The sequence below is a fragment of the Apteryx mantelli genome, chromosome 1 (assembly GCF_036417845.1).
Source record: "Apteryx mantelli isolate bAptMan1 chromosome 1, bAptMan1.hap1, whole genome shotgun sequence".
NCBI lineage: Eukaryota > Metazoa > Chordata > Aves > Apterygiformes > Apterygidae > Apteryx > Apteryx mantelli.
The window spans coordinates 176,826,434-176,850,334 of NC_089978.1; the positions used below are offsets into that span (position 1 = coordinate 176,826,434).

General features: G+C 37.5%; 1 protein-coding gene and 1 long non-coding RNA gene across 2 annotated transcripts in view; both read right to left on the reverse strand.

Moving 5' to 3' along the window:
* Nucleotides 1-1,395: 1,395 nt before the first annotated feature.
* On the reverse strand, nt 1,396-6,263 carry LOC136994537 (uncharacterized). Its single transcript, XR_010886596.1, has 2 exons — nt 5,768-6,263; nt 1,396-3,206 (listed from the first exon to the last, which is right to left on the reverse strand). It is a non-coding gene; the product is annotated as an uncharacterized lncRNA (long non-coding RNA).
* An 810-nt stretch (nt 6,264-7,073) lies between these two features.
* The window catches only part of METTL25 (methyltransferase like 25), a 66,620-nt gene continuing 49,792 nt past the window's right edge, over nt 7,074-23,901 (reverse strand). Inside the window, exons 10-12 of the mRNA XM_067312948.1 lie at nt 9,674-9,748; nt 8,988-9,059; nt 7,074-7,420 (exon numbers count right to left, since the gene is read on the reverse strand). Coding sequence (XP_067169049.1) covers nt 7,322-7,420; nt 8,988-9,059; nt 9,674-9,748 — 246 coding nt within the window. The 3' untranslated portion in view covers nt 7,074-7,321. The remainder of the gene's footprint in view (nt 7,421-8,987; nt 9,060-9,673; nt 9,749-23,901) is intronic.

Here is a 23,901-nt window from a genome sequence, read left to right on the forward strand (position 1 = left end):
GACAGAGCTGGTTAATTGGGGAAATATGCCATTTATATAAATTCATTTCTTAGTTTTATGATGTCTGATAACATTTTTGCACAGAGGAAGATAAAGGAAGAGAAATATAGGTTTACAGTGAAATCTTTCTATCCAGACATTCTGCTAAATTATGGTAACAAATGTTGCTTTCTGAAGAACTAAGGCTCAGTCTTACTTTTCTTATTCATCAGAACAGTTATAATAGAGTTCATGGGAATTTTCCAATTGGCTCAGGCAAAGTACAGGCTGTGACACTTGCCTTTTCACTTGAGTTATTCTTAGGAACAATGAGTGCCATTTAACTCTGTATTACTGTAATCAGTGGTCTCATTGTTAAAGGACCACTGAGTAGAAAAAAGAAAATACTGAGAGTTTTAATGCATTAAAAAGCTATTATCTGAAATAAAAAATAAACAAAAAGCCATTTCAACATTCTCTTACTATGTATCAGGAAGATTTCAAGGATGAACCGAAGTTCACAAAAATTTATACACTGCTCAACGTCAAAACACAAAGAAAAGAAAGTGAACACAATTTCTTTGCCTTCACAAATGTAAATTTTTAACAGGCTTTGTGTGAAAGATATTTGATTGTCCCCACTGTTTGTCTTTAACAAATACCTTTGAATCCAAGCCTGCTCCCATGGAAATCAACAGAAATTTGCCATTGACTCAAATGATGACGACCTAGGTCTTCACTACACAAGTGTCTATAACAGATTGTTTCATATTAATATTTGTTAATGTTTTGTCTACGGACTTTTTGTACTATTGTATAACACTGAATGCTTGGAATTGTCCTCTTTTTCTCTATAGACCCACAACAAATATTCGAAGGATGCAGGTGTCTTGAGAAAAGTGATGATTTCAATTTTAATGCTCTTTAAATTCTGATTTAGAAGAAAATATCTCTTCCCCCCCCCTCCAGATAACTCATGATTTCAATAATTGGTGTTTAGATAAATGACATTAATATTGATTCATGTGATTAATCAATCAGTACTAGCTGAATGCTTTTCCAAAATCACGTCTTAGATCTACTTTTAAAATTTTCTCTCACTTCTGCAATACTGTGTCTGAGGATAAGCACATGCACAGTGATGCTTCTCAAAGTTCCTTCCTTGAATACCTTCTTTTTGTAAATGAACTCAATTAAATTCTGTTTATTAAACACCAAGTTCAATGTCACTACAGAAATGTTACCAAATAACTTTAAAGAAAGCAAATAAGCAATTCTCTAAAGCTCTTGCTGGTCTGAAAATTTTTAGCTAAATCAAGAATCAATCCAGGAATAATCTGAATAACATACATTTTCAGTACATGACTACATATTGCTCTTCATATTCTCGAACCAAAACTAAGATTTCTAGGAAAGTAAGGGTTTACATTTTTTGTTTTTATTTATAAATTTTAACCACAAACAGCATAGCAACAATTTTGCTGAAATCATCCTTATAACCTTTGCTAGCTAATTATTAGTCTGCCGATACACAACCACTGAAGAGCTTAAAATTAATAAAACTCGATTTATGTGCTATCCATTGAGCATTTTGTGAGTTGTGTCCTTTGAACCTATATCCATGCCTTAGAGTTTTAAAAGGTTAGCAACTGGCACATTAATCCAAGCAATATACAGCTCAGTCTACACTTCTTAACATCTGTGTGTCCTCTTGATGACTTCAGGTGCATTCAGGATTTATAGTTGAGAAACAGCCTGGCTGCTTCTACTGTCAGTCTTCATTCATGACTCGAATAATAGGAGGTGTAATAAACAACGTAGATTTATAACTGTGCGCATTAATTATTGTTTCTGAAGGTTTAAGTAATCAGAAGAGGTGATCACTGCTTCTTCTGATTGGGAATTTCCTCTTTTGGTGCCAGACACTACCGAGTTATTCAGCAAGCAGACAACTTTGCTCTTTTCATCAGTGATTCATGAAAGAGTTGACAGCTTGTGTGTTAAGGCAATCTGAGCTTCAGTCTAACAATCTGATTTGTTGGCTCAGTAGATTTAATGCATTTTGATTTTCATGATAAATTCCACGTGAAACCCAATGCCAGCTCCCCTGACAACATCTTTATCAACAAGAAAAAGTTCCTCCTGGTCCAGATGCAAAGAGAAAAGCATAAAACTGAGAACTTTATCAGGAGAAGTTAAAAGCTTGCACAGGTTTCAAATGAATCATTTTTTTAATCCACAGATAATGTAGCATTAAACTTAGAAATGACATTTTGCTTTTGAACAGTCTTTGTTAATTTTAAACAAAGATATTAATTGTATCTTGTTAGGACAACATGTCCTATACAAGAGGAAACAGTAAGTCCTTGCTTTGTGTATACAGGCACTATAATTCCAAAAGGCTGAGACAATTTAATGCTAAACATAAAAAATCAAAAGGGAAGCATAGACTGAAACTACAGATTATACAATAGGTATAAAATAAATGTTAAGTAGAAAACAGATCAATTTCTTGGGGTGAACAATATATCAGATTGTCACCCAAAAAGGATTTTTCACTTTTGCAGCTAGTTCCTAGATTGTTAGGCAAGTTTAAAATCTGAACCTCTTGTCTACTTGCTGAAAGTTCACGCTTTCCTGTTGGGTGTTTCCATGGAATTAGATGATTAATCTTCCTAGAGTTTATAAGAAATGGTTATGTGGTAATTGCAAAGCTTTGTGATATTTTGTCCACATAATCTTGCTTATGTGTCTTGTGCTTGTGAGTTTAGGAAATTCTGGCCATCAGTGTGCCCTTTGATGTGATCTACAATATATCATGCTCTCCCACCCAAGAATGCACTAATGTGGTACAATATCAATTTCTCCTAAATTTCATTGGTAATCTAGGAACTGTTCCTTAGAATCCAGGATTTTCAGTTTTGTTGCCTTTTAACACAAAGCAGAGAGCAGAGTGTCATTTTTTTGCAGATTTCAGAGCAGCATCAATAGGACGGTGAGATAAGCGTCTATTTATTCCTCTCTGGTTTGATACAGACACGGCAGACGGCCTTGAGAAGGATGCAGGTGAATACTGGAAAGATTGGTGTACAACATGCATGTTGTAACAGTTTGAGGCAGATCTTCATTATGTTGCTGGCTTTCCTTGGAGGTTTGAATTTAATGATGCTGTGCACTGAAACTTCTGTGATGAAAATGCCTCAGAGCTCTTGAATCTCAAATGACTCCTGAAGAGAAATAAGATATTGTGCATAGTATTTTTTTTTTTTTAATACCCTATGCCTCTCAGGCTGTCTGTTGGTTATTAATCTGTCAGATCCTCAGGCATTAATTTCAAGGATTTAAGGGAGAAAACTGCAAGAAGTATGACAATGGCAACTTCTTTGTGGCGTCCTAAACCTAGGAAGGGTTTTACTCCTCTTCTCAGGGTATTCTGAAATACAGCATTGACAAAGATAACAGCCATCGATAAGCAAATGCAAAGCAGCTAACTAAGGCTTATTCAGCAGTTGCTTGGAGGTGAAGAATTTAGAACCACCAAACTGAGCTGGTTATTTCAGGTGAACACGGTGAGGAAACAGCAGCTGGATCGCAGAGAATTAGGGCATGTGGCCACCTAGCAGGATGCACAGGAATCTTGAAAACTACAAAATTTGAACAGATCTCAGGAACTAAGGAAGGAAGCTAAAGTCACAGTTCTACATGTAAGGTGGCCAATTAATTTGCATGGACACCCATACTGCTACTCTGAATCGATTATGAACTCTGAAAATTCTTCATGCCTCCTAGGTCTAGCATGGATCCCACTCCTTTCAGAGCCCTGGGATACACATATCAGTAAGAATGAGGATATGTAACAGTAAGAATGATAAGACACTTAGGATAAAGAGATTTAAAGATACTAACAAACACTGGGTATTCAGCTACTACTCAGAGAAAAGGAAGTTTGAAGGACCACACTCAGTTGTTACTTCCCTCCTAAGCAGGGAAGACTTTCTTGGTGCTGGTCCTTTCTTACCACCTGCCCTTAGTATCAGTGATCTCTGGCAACATAATGATACATTTATGAATGTTTTTTAGGAATAAAGTATATCTGAACCAATAAGTAGTGATAGGAAAGAGCACTCCAGTAATCAACAAGACATACAGCTTTCCCCAAGACACATATATTTAGCATGTTTACCCTGTATAGATTTTAAGCCATCATAGGATCTACAGATCCTGAGTCTAAAGATATTAAATACATCATGACACAGCAAAAGCATCTTAACCCCAAACAGACAGTCATTATTGTAACAGTAATTCAATGAATAATGTCAATGGAGAAAATAATTTCTAATAAAAAAAGTTAAATTAATGAGAACAAACTTGAAACTAGAATTCCAGAAACTAGAACAGTGTAATTTTTTTTTTTAGATGAGGTGATGTTCTAAGGCATGAATCAGACCTGCAGAATTAAAGTTTACTGCCACAAAAGCAGGCTTGGCAATCTTAGGGCTGCAATGTACTCTGGGATATTAAGGTTGCACATGTACTATGCATATCCTCTTGTTCTTCCATCCAAGAATATGTCACAGCCCTAAGAAGCGTAAATAAAACACTCCAAGTCTGCTATAGAAAGCATCGGTATGCCATGAACAGAGCATCAGGCAAATACCTGAGGAAAAACACGTATATCCAGTATTCCTTAAGGGATGTATCAGGGTACATAGCTCACTGCCACAGTGAAAGGAAATAAGGACTCTTTTCTGTCAAAAGATGTTATCATATTTAGGATACTGCTTATGGAAAAATTTCTGGCAATAACCATGATGAAAAATTGTTTGATTCATCTTGATTACTGTCAAGGATTCTTCCATTACATAAACAATACCTCATAGGTATTCAGGCATTTAAAGCTTCAAAACAGCTTTGAGAGCAGACAGCAACTGACTTTGCCGAATGCAAACCCCTCTTGATAGTTATTATTCTAAGAAGCACGTTGCCTCTGTCTTTGCCTGCACAGATTACAAAGTGCATGAGTACTGAAAAAGCCTGAGAAGTTGCTGGGACTGGAGGGGTATGCAAATTTATTCAGACCTTTTTGTATCAGTGGAAAAGCACTTGGGCTAATCCTAGAGATGCGCTTGTTATTCTAAACTCTTTCAAATGTCCTTTTAAAATAGTAATAAGAATGTAACTTGGAATTTAAATAGAGTTATACACATTAAAATATTGCACAAAATTAGTTATATTCTATACGTACTAGGCAATTTTGACTGTGTTCAAAATAAACCAGGCAAAGCTTGCTGAAAATCTAATATCTTTTGGCCATAACAGGGTACTTTTAAGCACCTGCTTTCGGTGAATAACTGAGCTTTTATTTGGGCATCGTATCTGCCCTGTTTTGAGTATTTGGTCTGAAAAAGCAGGCAAATCAACTCACAAGAGAAAAAAGTCACTCTGAGCCCCAAATATTTTTTTGTAACAGCACACAAGATTGGGATGACAGCATTATAAGATTTCACTAATAGACATCATGCCTTAGCAGAGCATAATATAACAAAACATGATTTTCTTACATTTTCTGTATGTTTATATTATTTATACTTTTACATTATTTACTTTAGATTATCTCCTTATATCAGATGTTATATTTTTTCCTGCCAGATGCTTAAAGGTTAAAAAAAGATTTTCATTTCTTTTGATCCCTCTCCTAGGAAAGAAATCTATCAGCTTGTTAGTTTGCTTAGTCCTCCCTGTATAACAAAAAGTCTCACATATGGAACACCCTTTTTTCTTTTCTTACCTCTACTCCTGAGATGCGGTGAGCACCTGCAACTGCTGTTAGCTTCCTTGGGTACTGCAGGTGTTCAGCAGCTCTAAGGATTGAACTTACTGAGATTAAACAAATGTGAGAAGCTCATACTGGATCCATGTGCCTAACAAGAACTGCAAGTCCTGAAACAGAGGGCAGTGAACTTATACTACCAAAAAAATATTTATTTCAAGTGAACACATCAAGAAAGATGTGGCTTTTTAGGAAGATACCTTACTTTCTTTTCTTGAATAGCCCTGTTCACAAGCTCTCATAACATTTCGCAGGCTGAAACTGAATAAAATTTGTTTCTATTCAGGTATGAATCTCAGTCTGATTTCCATGATTATCACTGTCCACTTCAGTCTCACTATACAAATAATATTAACACGTTTTCTGTTAGTCTGATCTCCTGCCCACCAAAGTTCCGTTCTCCCCCTTCCTCCTTATTGTTCTATTCTATTACTTATTTGTTGACCTTTTTTCTGTGCACTGGAAGTTAATTGTGCTTTATATACACTAGAAAATTCTAATAAAAGCACTGCAACTTAGATTTTTTTCTCTTTTTTAATATTGATGCAACATCTGCAAGTTTAAGGAAGCGACCCATTGAGGTAAATGCATCAACAAAGAAGCTTCCCATTCTTGAATTCAGTACTGCCAAGCAGAAACTACGAAGGGAGTTTCAACTCACTTGGGCACCCAATTATTTATGCCCAACACATTTGGGCCAGATCATAGCTTTCTAATATAAACCAGAGATTACAGCACGAAAGCCAGCAGGGCAGCTGGTTCATAAACACTGGAAAATTTCCCAGTCAACTGGAGCACACACAGTTGTTTCTTTCAGCATGACCAGTGACTAAGCATGTCAGGAACTTGCCTGAAGGAAGAAGAGGTTAATACAAAACCACTTGTTGGTGATATTTACTATCTGGCATTAGAAAAGTCCTAGGCTCCTCTAGGTTGCTGCATAAGAAAGCTGGTCCTGATGACTTGGAGGACAGGGAAGTACAAAGATCTCATTTAGCTTAACCACCTCCTCCTGTCTACACTACAGGTTAATTTTCTTTTTAAACTATGCAGAATCTGAATCCAGAAAAGACAAAAGCAAGGCTAGTCTGAAACAGCTGATGCCAGCCACTGGTAAAAATTGAGAAGGTATATGAAACAATGATCTTGCAATTAAAAGAAGAAATTACCAAGAGAAGGGACACTGATACCTAAGTACAATGCCTCAAAAAGAAGAAACATTAAAGCTATTTTAAAACACTAATCACATAATATGGGTCATAAGTTTTATGATAAAATCAGATCTTTATTTAATAACTGACATAAGGAAGCAGTGGTATTTATAAAGGAGCTACAGCTCACCATTTCTCATGATTCACAGAGGCATTCACATTTTTTATTTTTGCAGATATAAACTAAACAGTTACCAAATGCATCAGCATACTTGAGGAATCACTTAAAAATAACAGGAAAAAAGTGAAGAAACAGCAGTATCAGTTCAGAGATTTCAACCTATCTGCAGTTTGCTTCCACTTAAAAACATGACTGTTTCTTCAGAGCAATAACTGCATAGCATCTGGGGGATTTCACGGGATCAAATAACTTCACAAGTCCAGACCAAGCAATGTTGTCCTGTAAAACGATATATGATTGACGTACATAAAAATGTGTTTGACTTAAAAGTTAGTATATGGTAATATGTCCACATTTTCAAATATGAAATTGTAAAACAAAAATATTATCCTTAATTCAAAGGAGGAAAAACACTTATCTAATAACAAAATTACTGGAAGCTTGCTGTGAACAAACAAAACCCCAAACTATATATTTTAAAGTCATTAAGTTAGTTTTGGTACTATCAAGTGATAGCTTACCACCCACCTCATCAATAAAGCTTTTTTTCAGTGAAGAAGAAGCAAGGAAATTAAGGATCAAGTCCTACTCATTTTATGCAGCACATCCAACTACTGAAGCTAATTAACTGACTTTTCAAATGAATAAGGCCAGCTGGATTTGGTCTTCATGTTGCATACGGCTTTTATCATTTCTATTTTTTCTTCCTAAACATATTTTGTGAATCAGCCAGTACAAGATTAAATCTATGGGTATATTACATTTAGAAAAGGTAAATTAGTGCTAAATGTAGCAAGTCTGATCTTCCATCTTGGAAATCATACAAATCTCTACGTGATTTATAGCTGGTTGGCATTTGGGAAAATACATCATTATTTAAATATTTCAGATTGCCTTTCTGTAAAAATACCAGTGAGAACAAAAGCATACATTTACTACAACTCGTTTGTTCCAAATGCACTATGCCAGAGAATAAAGTGAATTTTCACTTATGATAAAACGGAGATGTTAAAATGAAAGATTTATAGTGGAAAAACAGAGCTGTTCACATGAATGGGTTTAAAATTTATTTTAAAATTTTATTTTGACCATGGCCCTGAGCAGAAGCTACAAGACACTACCATTTCCTTCTAACAAATTATAACTTGTCGGAAAAAATATTTACTGGTGCAGAGAAGGTATGATTGTTGCTTCTGAATTAATCACGCCAAGCTCAAAATTAGTGTTAGTAGAAACACTGTAATATATAAATCATTACAGAGTAAATGAAGTAGCAGTTGCTTATTATATCCCAGGTCTCTACTTGTAAAATATATCCAGGCTGTATGTTAGTCAAATGTACCTCAGTCAACCCATACAGTTGGAGAAAGTGCACCCTCTCTCATCATAGATCTTAATTAAGAAACAATAAAAAGAATTCATGAGCATTTTGGACCTAATTCAAAATTTCTTGAAGCACATGTTCTAAAACATATTCTTTGGAAACTCTAGCATGCACATCATAATGTTTGTTTAGAATTTCCAATATTCCTTTAAATTATTAAATCTCTCAATATGTTGTATAAATTGAGTCTTGCTGCCTATTTATTTTTTTACTGTCTATTGACTAGTAATTACCATACAATTAAAAGAACATAAACTTTACTGTTGCCGCTACACTGAAAATAAAAACTTCTGCTGGGCATATGCTTATACTAAAATGAATAAATACTTAAACTTTTGCAAATATGATGAGAATAATAATTCTGCAGCAGAGACTTTTGGCCTGCACAGTAATAAATTGGCTGAAATAGTCTCATTTCACTGATGTAGCCTTTAGGTATCATAAAATATAATGCAAAAATACCTGCTCCTTGAGGTAGCAAAGACGATCCAGAAGTATCAAAACTTCTACACAGGGAGCCAGAACAACCTTTAACTGAAAGATTAGATGCTATTATGATTTTAGGAAAGAGAGCCAACAAACTTCCAAATGGCTACATTTCCACAAAACAATTCCAGGAAGGTCAGTCATTTTCTAGGGGATTTGTTGTACAAATGTCACCTTGCCAATTTTCCCTGTGGGATGAACATCTTCAAAACAGATTATATTAAAGATCAAAAATACATAGAATGTCATAAAGCTAGGAAACTATGTTATTTAGTTGGCTTTGAGGCACTGTCCAACAAGAAAATGATATATGAAGCAGAACAATTTTAAAGAGGGCAATAATGAATTTTAATAAAAAGATTTTTTATGAAATAACTGCATGGAGACCAGTCTAGATTTAAAAGGAGACTAATGTTTCATTTTTCAGGGTAATAGTCCCTCTTGAAAAAGAATCTTCCATGTGTTCTCTTTATTATTTTACTAACACCTAATATAGTTTTGGAATAGGATATGCTCCAAAGTTTGGAGCAGGGGGAGCGGCTTTGTTTTTGAGATTGCATACCACACTGTAAGACAGTTCACCTCCACATAAAACTTAACAGGGCTTTGTTCTAGACTAGCACATATGAACAAGGTAACGGTATTAATCCTATGATTTTTACCATATTAAATGCTTCGAGCTCATTCATTCGGTGCTTGTATTTTTCATAGTAATCCATTATACAGCTGTCTGGGAGCTGCAAGGGATAAAAAAAAAAGATATCAGAATTGTTCCAGTTATTTTTTCAAGGCAATTTTAAAATGAATTTTTTTTTACTAATTGAAAGTCACACTACAAAATGAAATCTGCGTACTGTTTTTGAAATTAGCACTTCCCTAAGGTTTATAATAATTTTCCTACAACAATTTCTCAGTTCTCATTTACAATGCCTGTTCTTCAGGCAGCATTTTACCCTGACATGAAATATTGAAATATATTAATTATTCCAAAAGCTCTAACCATTCTTAAATGAATATTATACACTAAAGTGGAGATAACATTCTCATTTCATTTCCTATATATCTCAACCTGCCCCCCTTCCCCAAAGCCCAAGAGATTTTTCTAAATAGGTGAGGAGTGGAGTCTCATGCCAGAGTAACATGCTTAAGTCAGGACTCCTGGATGGTATTTCGCATTGCAAAACCTGCTGTGAGATTCTGGAAATAATACTTAGTGTCTCTGTGCCTCAAATTACCCACCTTTGAAAGAAAACTTTCCTTACTGACTTTGCACCACTACATGTTCCTCTCTTCTTTTCCAAATTATCTGATGCAATGTTACCACCACTGCCACTATAACTGCAAACACTGTGATTTTGGGCTGAATTTGATGCAAAGGCAATTCAAGAACTTGACAAAACCAAATGCACCTTCCCCTTTCAGCCCTTAGAGGCCACTGTGCCATAGCAGGCAGCTAGAGTTACAACCATCAGTGCTGTTCACAGAGCATGTTCTCTATAGAGCAGCAGGGCCACATTCTCCAGTTCTTAAAAGCTGCAATGTCTCTACCCTTCTGCTATCCACAGTTCTGGATGCTAAAGATGACGGTTCAGCAGGCCACCAAAGGAGCCTGTCAGAGGAGTGGAAGGTGGGTTTGCAGTGTTATGGGCGATGGAGGTGGCTGGGAAGAGCTGAAAGAACCTGATTCACTTTTTCAGAATTTGGCATTTCAAGTATGGCTCCTCTGTGGTGACTGTGGAGAGAGCTAGCCTACAACTCAGCAAAAAAATAATGTTACTGCCAAAACACGAGGAAGGCTAAAGTGTTTAACACATTTTTTGCACATCTATCAGAAAGGTCATCAGAGAGCAGGTGCCTAATCCAATCACAAGTAAAACCAAAGCCTAAAATTGGGAAACAGATTACAGAATATTTGCATAAATTATACATTTTCAAATTGGACAGGTATCATAAGCCAAGAAGAAAATGAAGTAACCTTCAGAACTGTTACTAACTGTCATTAGGAACTTCTGAAAAGCAGTATATGACTAGTAGGTGCATGCCTAACTTTAGAAGTGTAATAAGAAAGGAGTTCATTATAGAGCAGTCAGTTCAAATATAATACACGGAAAAAAAAATAAAACAATTACTCAAAGAATTTAAAAACACTGAATGATAAGCAGATGAGTAATAGTCAACATGAGTCTGTCAAGAACAAATCACACCAAGTCAATCTAGTTTTGCTGTAAGAAGGGAAAAAGGATTCATGATAGGGAAAAACAAAGGTTGTCATACACTTTGAGCTCAGTAAGATTTTTGACACCATTTCACACAACAATTTCACAAGCAAATTTAGGAAACAAGGTGTAGGTTAAAGTATTATAAAGTGAGTGAAAACTGTTTGAATAATTATAACTAAAGAGGAGTTATTAATGAGTCCTTGAATAACTGAAAAGACATATTGAGTGGAGTTCTATTACAAAGTTCAATGTTTTCTTTAAGAACTTAGAACAGAAATCACATTAAGTAAGTCTACAAAAGTGCAACCAGAGGACATTGCTAGAACTTAGAATAATATTCAGAAATTGGAGAATTGCTTGGGAAAAAAGTTTGAAATGCTAAAGGAAAAAGCAGGAGGGACTACACTTGCACAGAAATAATCAGCTGTTCAGGATGAGGAACACCAATGATGATCTGGGCAATATAACAGATCACAAGCTGAGTGAGAGTCAAAGTTGTGCTAATGCAAAAAAAAAGCAATCATCATACTGCGACATGTACAGGAGAACAGCCTGCAAAGCACAGGAAGTAATCCTTCAACTCTGCTTGGCAGTAGTAAAGTTCTAGCTGGAATATTGTATTTTGGGCATCAGATTTCAAAGACAGACATAAACTATCTGAAAGAGCCCTGAGAGAGTAAAACGAATGGTCAGACATCTAGAAAACATGACCTATAAAGAAAGATTGAGAGAACTGGAACTGATTAGGCTAAAGAAGAGAAAACTGAGAGTGGGTATAATAACAGTATTTAAAAGGCTGTCACAAAGGGCAGGGAACTGTTTGTTCTCCATGTCTACAGTGGATAGGTTAAGCATTAATAGGCTTGCGTCACAGAAACAAAAAACAGTCACAGATTTGAAGGAACTTTCTCTTTGTAAGGTTAATTAAAGGCTGGAGGTTGTGGGTCTTCATCAGAGGAAGCTTTAAGAAGATTAGACAAATATTTTTCAGAAGTGAAACAAAAATCTAATTCTGCTTTAAAACAAGGGGATGGGTTAGAGCTTTTGTGGTGTGTCATCCATTTTTTTTTAATCTAGAAAGTACTTTTCCTACTATGGAGGCTTCCATAAGTGATCTGGCAGTACTAATGTACTGACTCATTTGGTCCTGTTGCCATTTTATTTTCATTAAAGCTGTGCAAATATCTGAGCAAGTTTTTTCTCTTCCTCTCCAAAAACCCAAATCAACTAAAATATATTAATTATGAGACAAAAAAATACTTTATTTGACCTCTCCCCTAAGAGGAGAATTCTACTGAGAACTAAAAGGATTTTAGTATAATGGAGTTTTGATATTACAGGTTATTTGGAATTAAAATAGAAAGATCTTTATTTGTGAAAATATGAACACAAAACCTTTCTGCTTTTTCATCTTTTGTGTTCTCCCTTTTTCAACATGAAGCATTCAATTAAAACAAAACAAACTGTGAAATGTTTCACAAATAAAAAACTGGGTCAAAAATGTCTCCTGGATGCTGCCATACTCAAGTACTGGGCCCAAATGTCCTTCTTGCTTAACACTGACTGAATGCACCGGCTACTGTGGATAGATTAGGTAATATTCCAAACTGTACCTCAATTACAAGTTTGGTGGGTGACCCAATTCAATACAACAAGTCATCTGAAAAAGAGAGAATGTGTCCATAGAAGAACTTTTTAGAAGAGGGCATGAAAAGGGTAACTGCTACTGATATTCAAGTAAGCTTCAGAATATACAAAGAGGTTTTGGCCAGTATTTCTTTGCAGATCTAGCTACAATGTCGCCTGGGCTTTACTGGATTGTAAGCACAAACACCTCATCCATTTGGACTGTGATGATGGTGTATGCTTTCCTTTAAGCTAATTTTGTTGTGGATTGGTTTGGTGGCTAAAATAGCCAAAACAACAAAGAGGAACTGGAAGGCAGTAAGGTCTCTGCTGTCCTAGCTTTAACTATACCATATGTTGAGGGTGGCACCAAAACTACAGCACAGACCTTACTCACTTGTCACAAACACTATGAGACTGTCAACAGAGCCCTAGGAGCAAATAAGACGTCTGGGCACCCCCGAGTTAGACTCAGTCACATAAACATACTGCTTGAGTACAGGCTGAAAAGAAAACACACAGGCAGAAGGCAGGTGAGAACTGGTAATGTCACACTTAAAACTTTGCCGGAAAGTATTTTTTCAGAGCTATGTCTTTCTCTAGACTAAGAACATTTTGACTGAATGAAATTGTCTTTGTACTGCCCAACACTGCACACTCCCTACACGGCAGAGCCAGAGCCGAAGGATGCTGTTCCACAGGCAGCTCAAGCGGATGTAATTCCTCTTTGCTGCTTAAAAGGGACTGCCATCCCCTGCACTGATCGCACATTTCCGAGTTTCCTCCCCTTTCTTCTACCAGCACTAGCATGAAAACTAGCACCAGTATGAAAAAGTAATAAGGCAACCCTTTTAGTGGCAGCATTGGCTTAGATCAGTTTAAAAAGCTTATGAGACCATACCAGACAGCAACTTCTTACAATTTTCCTCTGACTAAGATAGCTAAAAAAATATTCCTGTTTCTCAGATAATGTAACAGGACTTACATTTATTTAGAACATCATTTAAAATGTTTCAGATGAATGCAATCTTACTATTTATACTGTATCTAATTGATGTAAAAGTCAAATCTCTTCAAATTCCTTCTCAGACTAAAATGTTATACTACCATAACTGTGATAAGTACTTTGTCTGTTTGAAAAACAATTATATTTCAAAACAGTATTGCTGCACATACATGTTATACACTGTAGTACAAGTGTTAGCTGAGCCTTCATGAAATAATCTCCTAACAACTGAACTTTACAGTTTGAGGTGTACACTGTCATTTAAAGATCTGGATACCGAATTCAGAGAAGGCTGGGCATCAAGATACCTCAAGATTATAAGAAATCTCAGTTTAAAAGTAAACTTTCCTTGTCTCTGCAAAAGTTCTCATTTTTTGTTCTAAGGAGAGTTTTATAAATTCAATTTAGTTCATGTCTTAATGCATCATGCAATTGCACTACTGATAGTTTCACAATCCTAAGTGTGTGGCTCTTCAACACTTTTTAAAATAACTGTAAAATTAAGCCCCAGAATATGATTTTTCCTCTTATTTCCCTTCATCTGCCAACTGCATTCTATAATATTCCACCACTTGTTGCTGAGGAGACATTATGAATCAAGTGGCACTCTTTGGCCAGCTAAGAGGCGCACATCTCCTTTTACCTAATGTCATCTTCACTGCCTCACTGAAAAAAGACGCTGTAAAGAATCATCCTGTATTAAACCCTGACCAAAATCATGACTGATTTCTTTTCTTCTTCATTCAACACAACATTGCTCCATAAAGCGAGGTGGCGGAGTTGCTCTTTATGTGCGAGAGCAACTGGAATGTATTGAGCTGTGCCTAGGGATGGATGAAGAGCGAGTCGAGAGCTTATGGGGAAGGATTAAAGGGCAGGCTAGCACGGGTGACACTGTTGTGGGTGTTTACTACAGGCCACCTGATCAGGAAGAGGAAGTCGATGAGGCCTTCTACAGACAGCTGGAAGTAGCCTCACGATCCCAGGCCCTGGTTCTCATGGGGGACTTCAACCACCCTGATATCTGCTGGAAAGACAACACAGCTAGGCACAAACACTCCTGGAGGTTCCTGCAGAGCATTGGTGACAACTTCTTGACACAGGTGGTGGAGGAGCCAACAAGGAGAGGTGTGCTGCTGGACCTCATACTAACAAACAAAGAAGGACTGGTGGAAGATGTGAAGGTCGGGGGCAGCCTTGGCTGCAGTGACCATGAGATCGTGGAGTTCAGTATCCTGCAAGGAGGCAGCAGGGCACCAAGTAGGATCGCAACCCTGGACTTCAGGAGAGCAAACTTTGGCCTCTTCAGGGACCTACTTGGAGGAATCCCATGGGTTAGGGCCCTAGAAGGAAGGGGGGTCCAAGAGAGCTGGTTAATATTCAAACTTCACTTCCTCCAGGCTCAAGAGCGGTGCATCCCTATGAGTAGGAAGTCAAGCAAAGGAGGCAGGAGACCTGCATGGATGAGCAAGGAGCTCCTGGCAAAACTCAAGCAGAAGAACGAAGTATACAGAAAGTGGAAAGGGGGACAGGCCACTTGGGAGGAATATAGGAACGTTGTCAGAGTATGCAGGGATGCGACGAGGAAGGCTAAGGCCCGTTTGGAATTAAATCTGGCGAGAGATGTCAAGGACAACAAGAAGGGCTTCTTCAAATACATCAGTAGCAAGAGGAAGACTAGGGAAAACGTGGGCCCTTTGCTGAATGGGGTGGGTGCCCTGGTGACAAAGGATGCAGAGAAGGCAGAGTTACTGAATGCCTTCTTTGCTTCAGTCTTTACTGCTCAGGCCAGCCCTCAGGAACCCCAGACCCTGGAGGCAAGAGGGAAAGTCTGGAGAAAGGAAGACTTTCCCTTGGTGGAGGAGGAGTGGGTTAGAGATCATTTAAGCAAACTTGACACCCACAAATCCATGGGCCCTGATGGGATGCACCCACGAGTGCTGAGGGAGCTGGCAGATGTCATTGCTAAGCCACTCTCCATCATCTTTGAAAGGTCATGGAGAACAGGAGAGGTGCCTGAGGACTGGAAGAAAGCCAATGTCACGCCAGTCTTCAAAAAGGGCAAGAAGGAGGACCCAGGGAACTACAGGCCAGTCAGCCTCACCTCCATCCCTGGAAAGGTGATGGAGCAGCTCATCCTGGAGGCCATCTCCAAGCATGTGGAGGACAAGAAAGTGATCAGGAGTAGTCAGCATGGCTTCACCAAGGGGAAATCATGCCTAACCAATCTGATAGCCTTCTATGATGGAATGACTGGCTGGGTAGATGAGGGGAGAGCAGTGGATGTTGTCTACCTAGACTTCAGCAAGGCTTTTGACACTGTCTCCCATAACATCCTCATAGACAAGCTCAGGAAGTGTGGGTTAGATGAGTGGACAGTGAGGTGGATTGAGAACTGGCTGAATGGCAGAGCTCAGAGAGTTGTGATCAGTGGCACAGAGTCTAGCTGGAGGCCTGTAGCTAGCAGTGTCCCCCAGGGGTCAGTCCTGGGTCCAGTCTTGTTCAACTTCTTCATCAATGACCTGGATGAAGGCACAGAGTGCACCCTCAGCAAGTTTGCCGACGATACAAAACTGGGAGGAGTGGCTGATGCACCAGAGGGCTGTGCTGCCATTCAGAGAGACCTGGACGGGCTGGAGAGGTGGGCGGAGAGGAACCTCATGAAGTTCAACAAAGGCAAGTGCAGGGTCCTGCACCTAGGGAGGAATAACCCCATACACCAGTACAGGTTGGGGGTTGATCTGCTGGAAAGCAGCTCTGCGGAGAAGGACCTGGGAGTGCTGGTGGACACCAAGTTAAGCACGAGGCAGCAATGTGCCCTTGTGGCCAAGAAGGCCAATGGTATCCTGGGGTGCATCAGGAAGAGTGTTGCCAGCAGGTCGAGGGAGGTGATTCTCCCCCTCTACTCAGCCCTGGTGAGGCCACATCTAGAGTACTGCGTCCAGTTCTGGGCTCCCCAGTACAAGAGGGATGTGGCACTACTGGAGCAAGTCCAGCGAAGGGCCACAAAGATGATTAGGGGACTGGAGCATCTCTCTTATGAGGAAAGGCTGAGAGAGCTGGGCCTGTTTAGCCTGGAGAAGAGAAGGCTGAGAGGAGATCTTATCAATGTGTACAAGTATCTGAAGGGAGGGTGTCGAGAGGATGGGACCAGACTCTTTTCAGTGGTGCCGAGTGACAGGACGCGAGGCAATGGGCACAAACTGAAACACAGACGCTTCCATCTGAACATGAGGAAATACTTTTTCACTGTGAGGGTGACAGAGCACTGGAACAGGTTGCCCAGAGAGGTTGTGGAGTCTCCTTCTCTGGAGATATTCAAAATGCGCCTGGATGCAATCCTGTGCAATGTGCTCTAGGTGACCCTGCTTGAGCAGGGGGGTTGGACTAGATGATCTCCAGAGGTCCCTTCTAACCTCAGCGATTCTGTGATTCTGTGATTCTGTTATTAGAAGTTTCTAGCAGGTATGGAAACAGTATGTCCTATGCAATGAACAAAAGCTTAGAAAGATTCAGGGCTGTTCCCAAAGGACAGGTGACAGTTTTTCTGTGTCACCAATTACAAAACGTATGTTTCTCTCTTCCAGGATAGCCCTGGGATGACTTCCTCTAAGTGCTGTGGTTTGGGAAGATTCAAGAGAGGAGCATTCTAACACATTAGGTCAAGGCGGCATTTTACTACCTTCAAAACAGAACACAGCGCAGGGATGTTTTAAGAGGCATTGGCAAATGTTATTGCCAAAGAAGAGCCGGGGATGCTCCTAAATGCTTTATCACAGCAAAAAAGCCAGTCATACTCCTTTCAGAGTGGCAGCTGTGAGGCCTACCTTTATAATATTTGACTAGCAAAAAAGTAGCTTCTTTTAATGCAATTTAGCAGATAGAAATTAAAAAAAAATCTTTACAGAAACCCACCAAGTCCTCAGGAGACATTTTAGTGGTATTTAGCATTCTTTCAAATGATGTACTCGAAAACAAAATTGATTTAATTAGGTAGTATCTCAAATAGCACATCACACTAAAACTTAAATTATAAATTTGCCAGTAGGAGTTAAGACTCCTACAAAGAATCTATTTCAATTTTTTGAAACTGAGAAATATTACAGATGAATATTTTCAGAATCCTGAATAATATATTCATCCATTTGAATTTAGGAAGTTTAAGAAAGTCTATTTGATTAAAGAGTTGAAGAGATAAGAGCTGAATTTAAACTTAGAAATTCATCATTCAGCTATTCCTGTGGCATAAGCTTAGAGAACGTCATGCTCCTTCAGTCAAAATCACATAAAGTCAGTAGAACAGTAACTCATGTGGAAAACAACTTTTTCTGAAAAAATTAGAAAATATCATATATATTAAAGGTAGAAGAATAAAGATGAGTGTATTACATTAGCATATTCTGACATGGCTGTGGAAACCTTATTAAGCATTTTCTAGGAAGGATGGAACTTCCTAGGTATATTGTTTAAAAAAAAAAGAAAAACGTAAGATACATAAAAATAAATAGTTTCATGTTCGGATTTTGGAAGTTCTGTTCAATTTGAAAAAATAAAAAAAGAAGTAATCTGAATTATTGAATGAGAAACTTTTTAGAGATGCACCAAAATCCCATCCTTTAAAATTTCTGTGGAACTTAAATGATTTCCCTATGTAGCTTCCTAAATACCATAATGAAGCTTATTCTGATAAGCTCCATAAAGACAGAGGCCTTTTATTTTGTCCCAGGCTCACTATTCATTTAATTGCAATGCTGCTTGTCAATGATGTGTACAGAGGACAGTGTCTCCTAATTGCATGCTTTAAAACGATGAAGAAACACAAGATATTCTGTGCAACATACTTTGACATAGATGCGTTCAAGTTCAATGAATCTGAAGATCATTAGAACATCTGAAGAAATTTTATTAAATGCATTACCATATCAAATGCATATCCATACCAGAAACCTACAGATAGTCAGCTCATCTTCCTTGTTCATCTTTATACCCAAAGAGCTGCAGCTACTGTAAGACCAAACTAAGAAAGATATGTGATAAATCACAAACAATAGTTGTATGGGTAGCACAGATGTGGAAATGGGAGGTAATATCCTCAAGGACTACTCACCAGTACATGAACAGATCATGGTTAGAGAATTAGCAGGACAGCTCATGACACAAGGATGAACTGAGAGCCACCATGGAGGGACAGAGCCTCCACCAACATGTTCCTCAGAGAGACCACAAAATTCTTAAAGCCTTGTCAGATGACCTATATTTTTTTTCTGCAAAGGGGGAAAATACGATCTTACAGCTGAATCCCAAGAACGCACATAAGGAGTTTCCAAACACTTTCCTAGCCACTCTTAGTGAAGCTATCGGAAAGATACAGTTACAACATGGCATTTTCACAGAACAGTAACGCGATCAGGACATCCAGTTCTCTTAGGAGTTTCTGGAAGTCCCATCTTTAAATTCTTGGCTGTACAGTATTTTAGTTTAAGTGTTTCCATCTAATATCATAAACTATGTCTGCTGAAAATTTATTCAGGACAGAGCCCAATATGTTAAATATAGATTTAGCTAACATGAATAACCGGCTCATCTTAAAATATGAGAAGGCATCTCTTTGATCCATGTTCAATATGCCATCTGAGCAATTATGAAAAGGAAATGCATATATTAAAATTGCAGTTCTAAAATAGTGAGAAATCATGAGAAACTTGGAATACACATACACATTTATGCTCCAAGTGTAAAAATACTTTTTTTTAAATTAACATATCCTTATTTTATTTTACAAAATCAACAGAATTAATTGTTTTATTAGTATCTTATAAAAAACACGATTGACTTAATTAGTTAATAATAATAGCTCTGAAAGATCACTTGGCTCAGTTATTTGATTTGCAGGCTTTAAATGTATGCTAATGTTACTATTATGTGTTTGCTTCATCAAAATGAAGTCACATATGCATGTTCTTTTACTAGTTTTCTTAAAAAGAATCACTGCTTTAAAGAAAGTCACTACTGCATATAAAATGTATCAGATATACACATTAGCTATACAGAAAGTGTCCAAAGACATCAGAAAATAATTTACATAATTTTGTCTGACAAAAATAACCAATCAGTGTATTTTACACAAATTCTGATTTCAGTATTATCCACCAGTTTTACTATTCAAAATTAAATACTCTGGAGTTACTATAGGAAAAGGATTAGCTTATTAATGAATGACATGTAATCATTTCAGAGATTCTTATAAAAATATAAGCCAAAATGTATATATAATTATAAATCATATGTATAAAAATATAAACCAAAAAGTCCTGGTTATAGTAGAGAAAGAAAGTACTAACACATTTGTTTAATTGAATATACTTATGAATACATAACCTTTGTAAAACATATAGAATGATAGTACTTAACTAACTAAATTTAATAACTAAATTTAGCCAAACAGCTAAATCAAGGCTTCGGAATACTTTTTGGACTAACGTTGCTAGACATAATATATCAAATATCAAAGTTGTTTAAATTACTGAAGAAGATGACGATAAATGAGCTTGTTACAGGACATCAGTTTTCTGTATATGCCTCTTACTGGATTACTAATTTAAGTGCTGTTGTGATAGGTACAGCAACTCATGGAAATGTCTAGTGCTCTTATTGATCCACTGGTTTAGACCTGATAGCTGTAAATCTGTGTGGGATGCTCCACCTAAAGCACAGGATCAGAAGAAAACAAATGGGCAGCAGCTGTTTTTAAGAAGTCTGGTCAAGGTTAGAGGAAACATGGATTGTGGAAACTCAGCACTGACCATCTGTTTATTGTTGCAGATCTTATCTTGGGTTGTTATATGGGGCACCAGTCAAATAAATGACTTTCTCAGGGGGAAGACCCCAGCAATTTCAGGTTATGTGCAAACACTTGACTGTTCAGAACTGAAAAACACCATTCACAGGAGACTTGAAGAGAAGCTAAGTTAACCAAAACCAAATAAATCTGCAAAGACACACTCAGTGTCTGGCATGTAAACTTCTAATTGTACGTGAATGCTTAAGGTGACCCTACCTCTGAAACTGCTATTGTATCTCCCCAGCACACATCTACATCTGAAAGGGTTAAGTGATTTGTGAAGTATTTTGACTAAGTAACTACCTTATATGTTATTAGCCCATAAAGGTAACCATAGTGTGAGTTGAGCACAAGACGAAATCAAAGTGACTAATAGCTTTTCTTTGTGGATGTCAGAAGTGTTTCCAACTCTGTATATCTTCTTGCAATCAGATGTGGCATTAAATAGCATTCTATCCTTATTTCCAGACCTTACTTTAAATGAATCCTGGCCAGCAGCTGTTTGTTAAACACCTCCACCCACTGAGGATCTCGCTTATTAACAGAAATGTCACCCCAGCTGGATCTGTGGATCTCAAGCCTGTCAGCCACACATCCAGGCCTTAACCTTGTAAGTACTTTCTCCCTTAACTCACCTTAGAGTCAGGCCCTATAAAAGACCTTTTGCTGATTTATCTCACTAAGTACAGGACACAAGGGAATTTAACAAAAGGGTTTTTTTTTTTTCCTTCAAAGATGCTAGAAATTCATTAAAAGTCTGTATAAACTAATTTATACAAGTATTTAAAATATTTTGCTGTGGCAAACTTTATCACAGCAATGCCACTTGTAGCACTTCTTGTCTTAATCAGTAGCTAAACGCATTATTAAAAAGGCTTCTTTTTAAATCAGTCTGCAAGCAGGCTGTAAGCAGAGTTGAAATACACTCTGCTGAAGAGCTGCAGCAAGAGGAAGGAACTATTTCTGTCTGAAAGAAGCAAGACTAACAGCGTAAGAGTGGACAACTCTAGGAGAAAGAACAATAATAAACACTTCCTTCGCTCAAGGTGAGAGTCTCACATGCATGTTAAAGTAGAAGATCACTTCAGCAGGTAAAACAGTGAATACCAAAGCAAAAGAAATCTTCTAATAGAAATAACTTCTCCCATATCTAAGCAACGCTGAATGCTTTGCCCATACAACATGGTGTGTGTAAGAACAGAATGAACTATGACAAAGTAAACAACCTGGAATAAAATACTGCCTCAGGGTGTACTACACTGATTACTGAAGCCCTGTGCTGGCATCCATGGCCCACACAGTAATTCCATTAGTTCTGGAGCTAGAAGCAGTATAAACATACCAAGGAAGCATCAAGCTCACGCTAAAAGAGTCCTCTCTGCCCTCCTAAAATGAGAATATTTTGCCATACATTCAATAGTCATGGTGTATGAGTCAGTTTTACTACTGAGGTGGAGGAATGCGTGAAAAGAATGGTTTTGTATCAAAAAGGCAGAAAAAAGAAATTTACATCTCACTGCTTAATCTGGAGTTGACAGGCTCTTCCATATTGAAAAGAAACACCATGGAGGAAATTATTTTGGCTAAGATAATGGGACACTTCAATCCCTGAACAGTCACTTGTAACAATGAATGGCCCAGGTGATTGATAAATGCTTTTTTCTTGGTAGAAGAAGCTATTTTGCCTCATTCTAACTTACTCCTGATTGACAATCTTTTCATAATGGGCCTGGTTCTAATTTCAAATAAGGAAAGAGGCTCCAATCTTCATGCCAGTCTCACAAAGGAAAGAGGAAGAAGGGTTTGCTCATATGAAGAGCTGGCAGGATTAAACAATCTATCTTTATTGAAAAACTACAGCACAAATCAACTTACTTTTGGGGATATTTATATCTCATTAAGATTCTTCATTAGTTTCATATTTAGCACAAGACATTGATTTACATACATCAGTATCAATGCAGGTTAGGTGTTTCACGCAGTTACACCCTTTATCCTGCCTCCTTATTTGTTCAGACTGGAAAACTCTTGGATTGCGCCACGGCTACCCCTTGATCAGGAACAGAGACACTGTTTTGTATAAAGGAAGTAGCTGTTCCGCTTGCTGTGAATCAGCAGTTTGGAGGGAAGTTTATGTCCCATAGCTTAGATTCAGTCACAGTGATCAAAACCATCCATGACTGTAACATACATGCCAAGCTACCAAGTTCTGGCAGTGATGTGCTGTTTGTTTTCCTAAAAACTTAGTGTCATTATCTCTTACTTTTCAATATATTTATTATCAGGCAGAGATTAAACTCACTTTCAATTTTCTGATAAGCATAGCCAAAGATCTGCATTAATATTTTATATGACCCAAAGCTTTCTGGCATATCATTTCTTTTTAATATACAGCATTTTTTATTTGTAAAACAGAGACCCATGTGAAAATTTCTTGTCACTGTCCTCTGTGGTTGTATTACACTGTGTTCCTTGCTTTCCCTAATTTTCTTTTTTCTGTAGTGGATATTTTATTTATCTCCATATTTGGGAAAATATTAACAGAACACTTGCAATTTTACTAAGGTTTACTTAGTTGTTTTTTATCATAATCTAAATAATTTTATGCATGAAGACAATGGGTGCCTCCTTTTTTGTGAACAACAGGCATGTTTTTGGTTATTCTGTAAGTATCATTCATATATGCTTCCCCTCTACTTATATTCTTCCCCAGGCATCCACTTTTGGCCACAGTCGGAGACAGAGTAGATATTTGGTCTATGCAGTACAGCTGCTCTTTTGTTCATTTTTAAAAACAGAGCTAGAAACAAATTCTGCACAAATGTCTCTGATTTTTGTTGTCTTTTAGAGCAAGTGTTCAAGCTTCATCACATTTTTAACTATGTAAGTGTTTTTCTTTTTTTTCTGAAGAAAGGAATTTAACACATTCTCCAATATTGTGTAGATATTGTGCTGACTCCACCACGAAAACTGCAATGTCAGAACCACTGTGGAGGGAGCAATAACAACTTTCCTCAAACTAATATCAAAACAGCACTGTTCTTATTTTGCTGCAGATTTGCATATAGCTGGGAAATAAAAAATAATGTTGTTTAGATCAGCATAAACTTCAGTCTTCGGTATGTAACCAGCTGTACATGAAGATGAGGAGAAATATAAGCAAATAAATGAGCATGTACTTGAATCAGATCTTTAGCT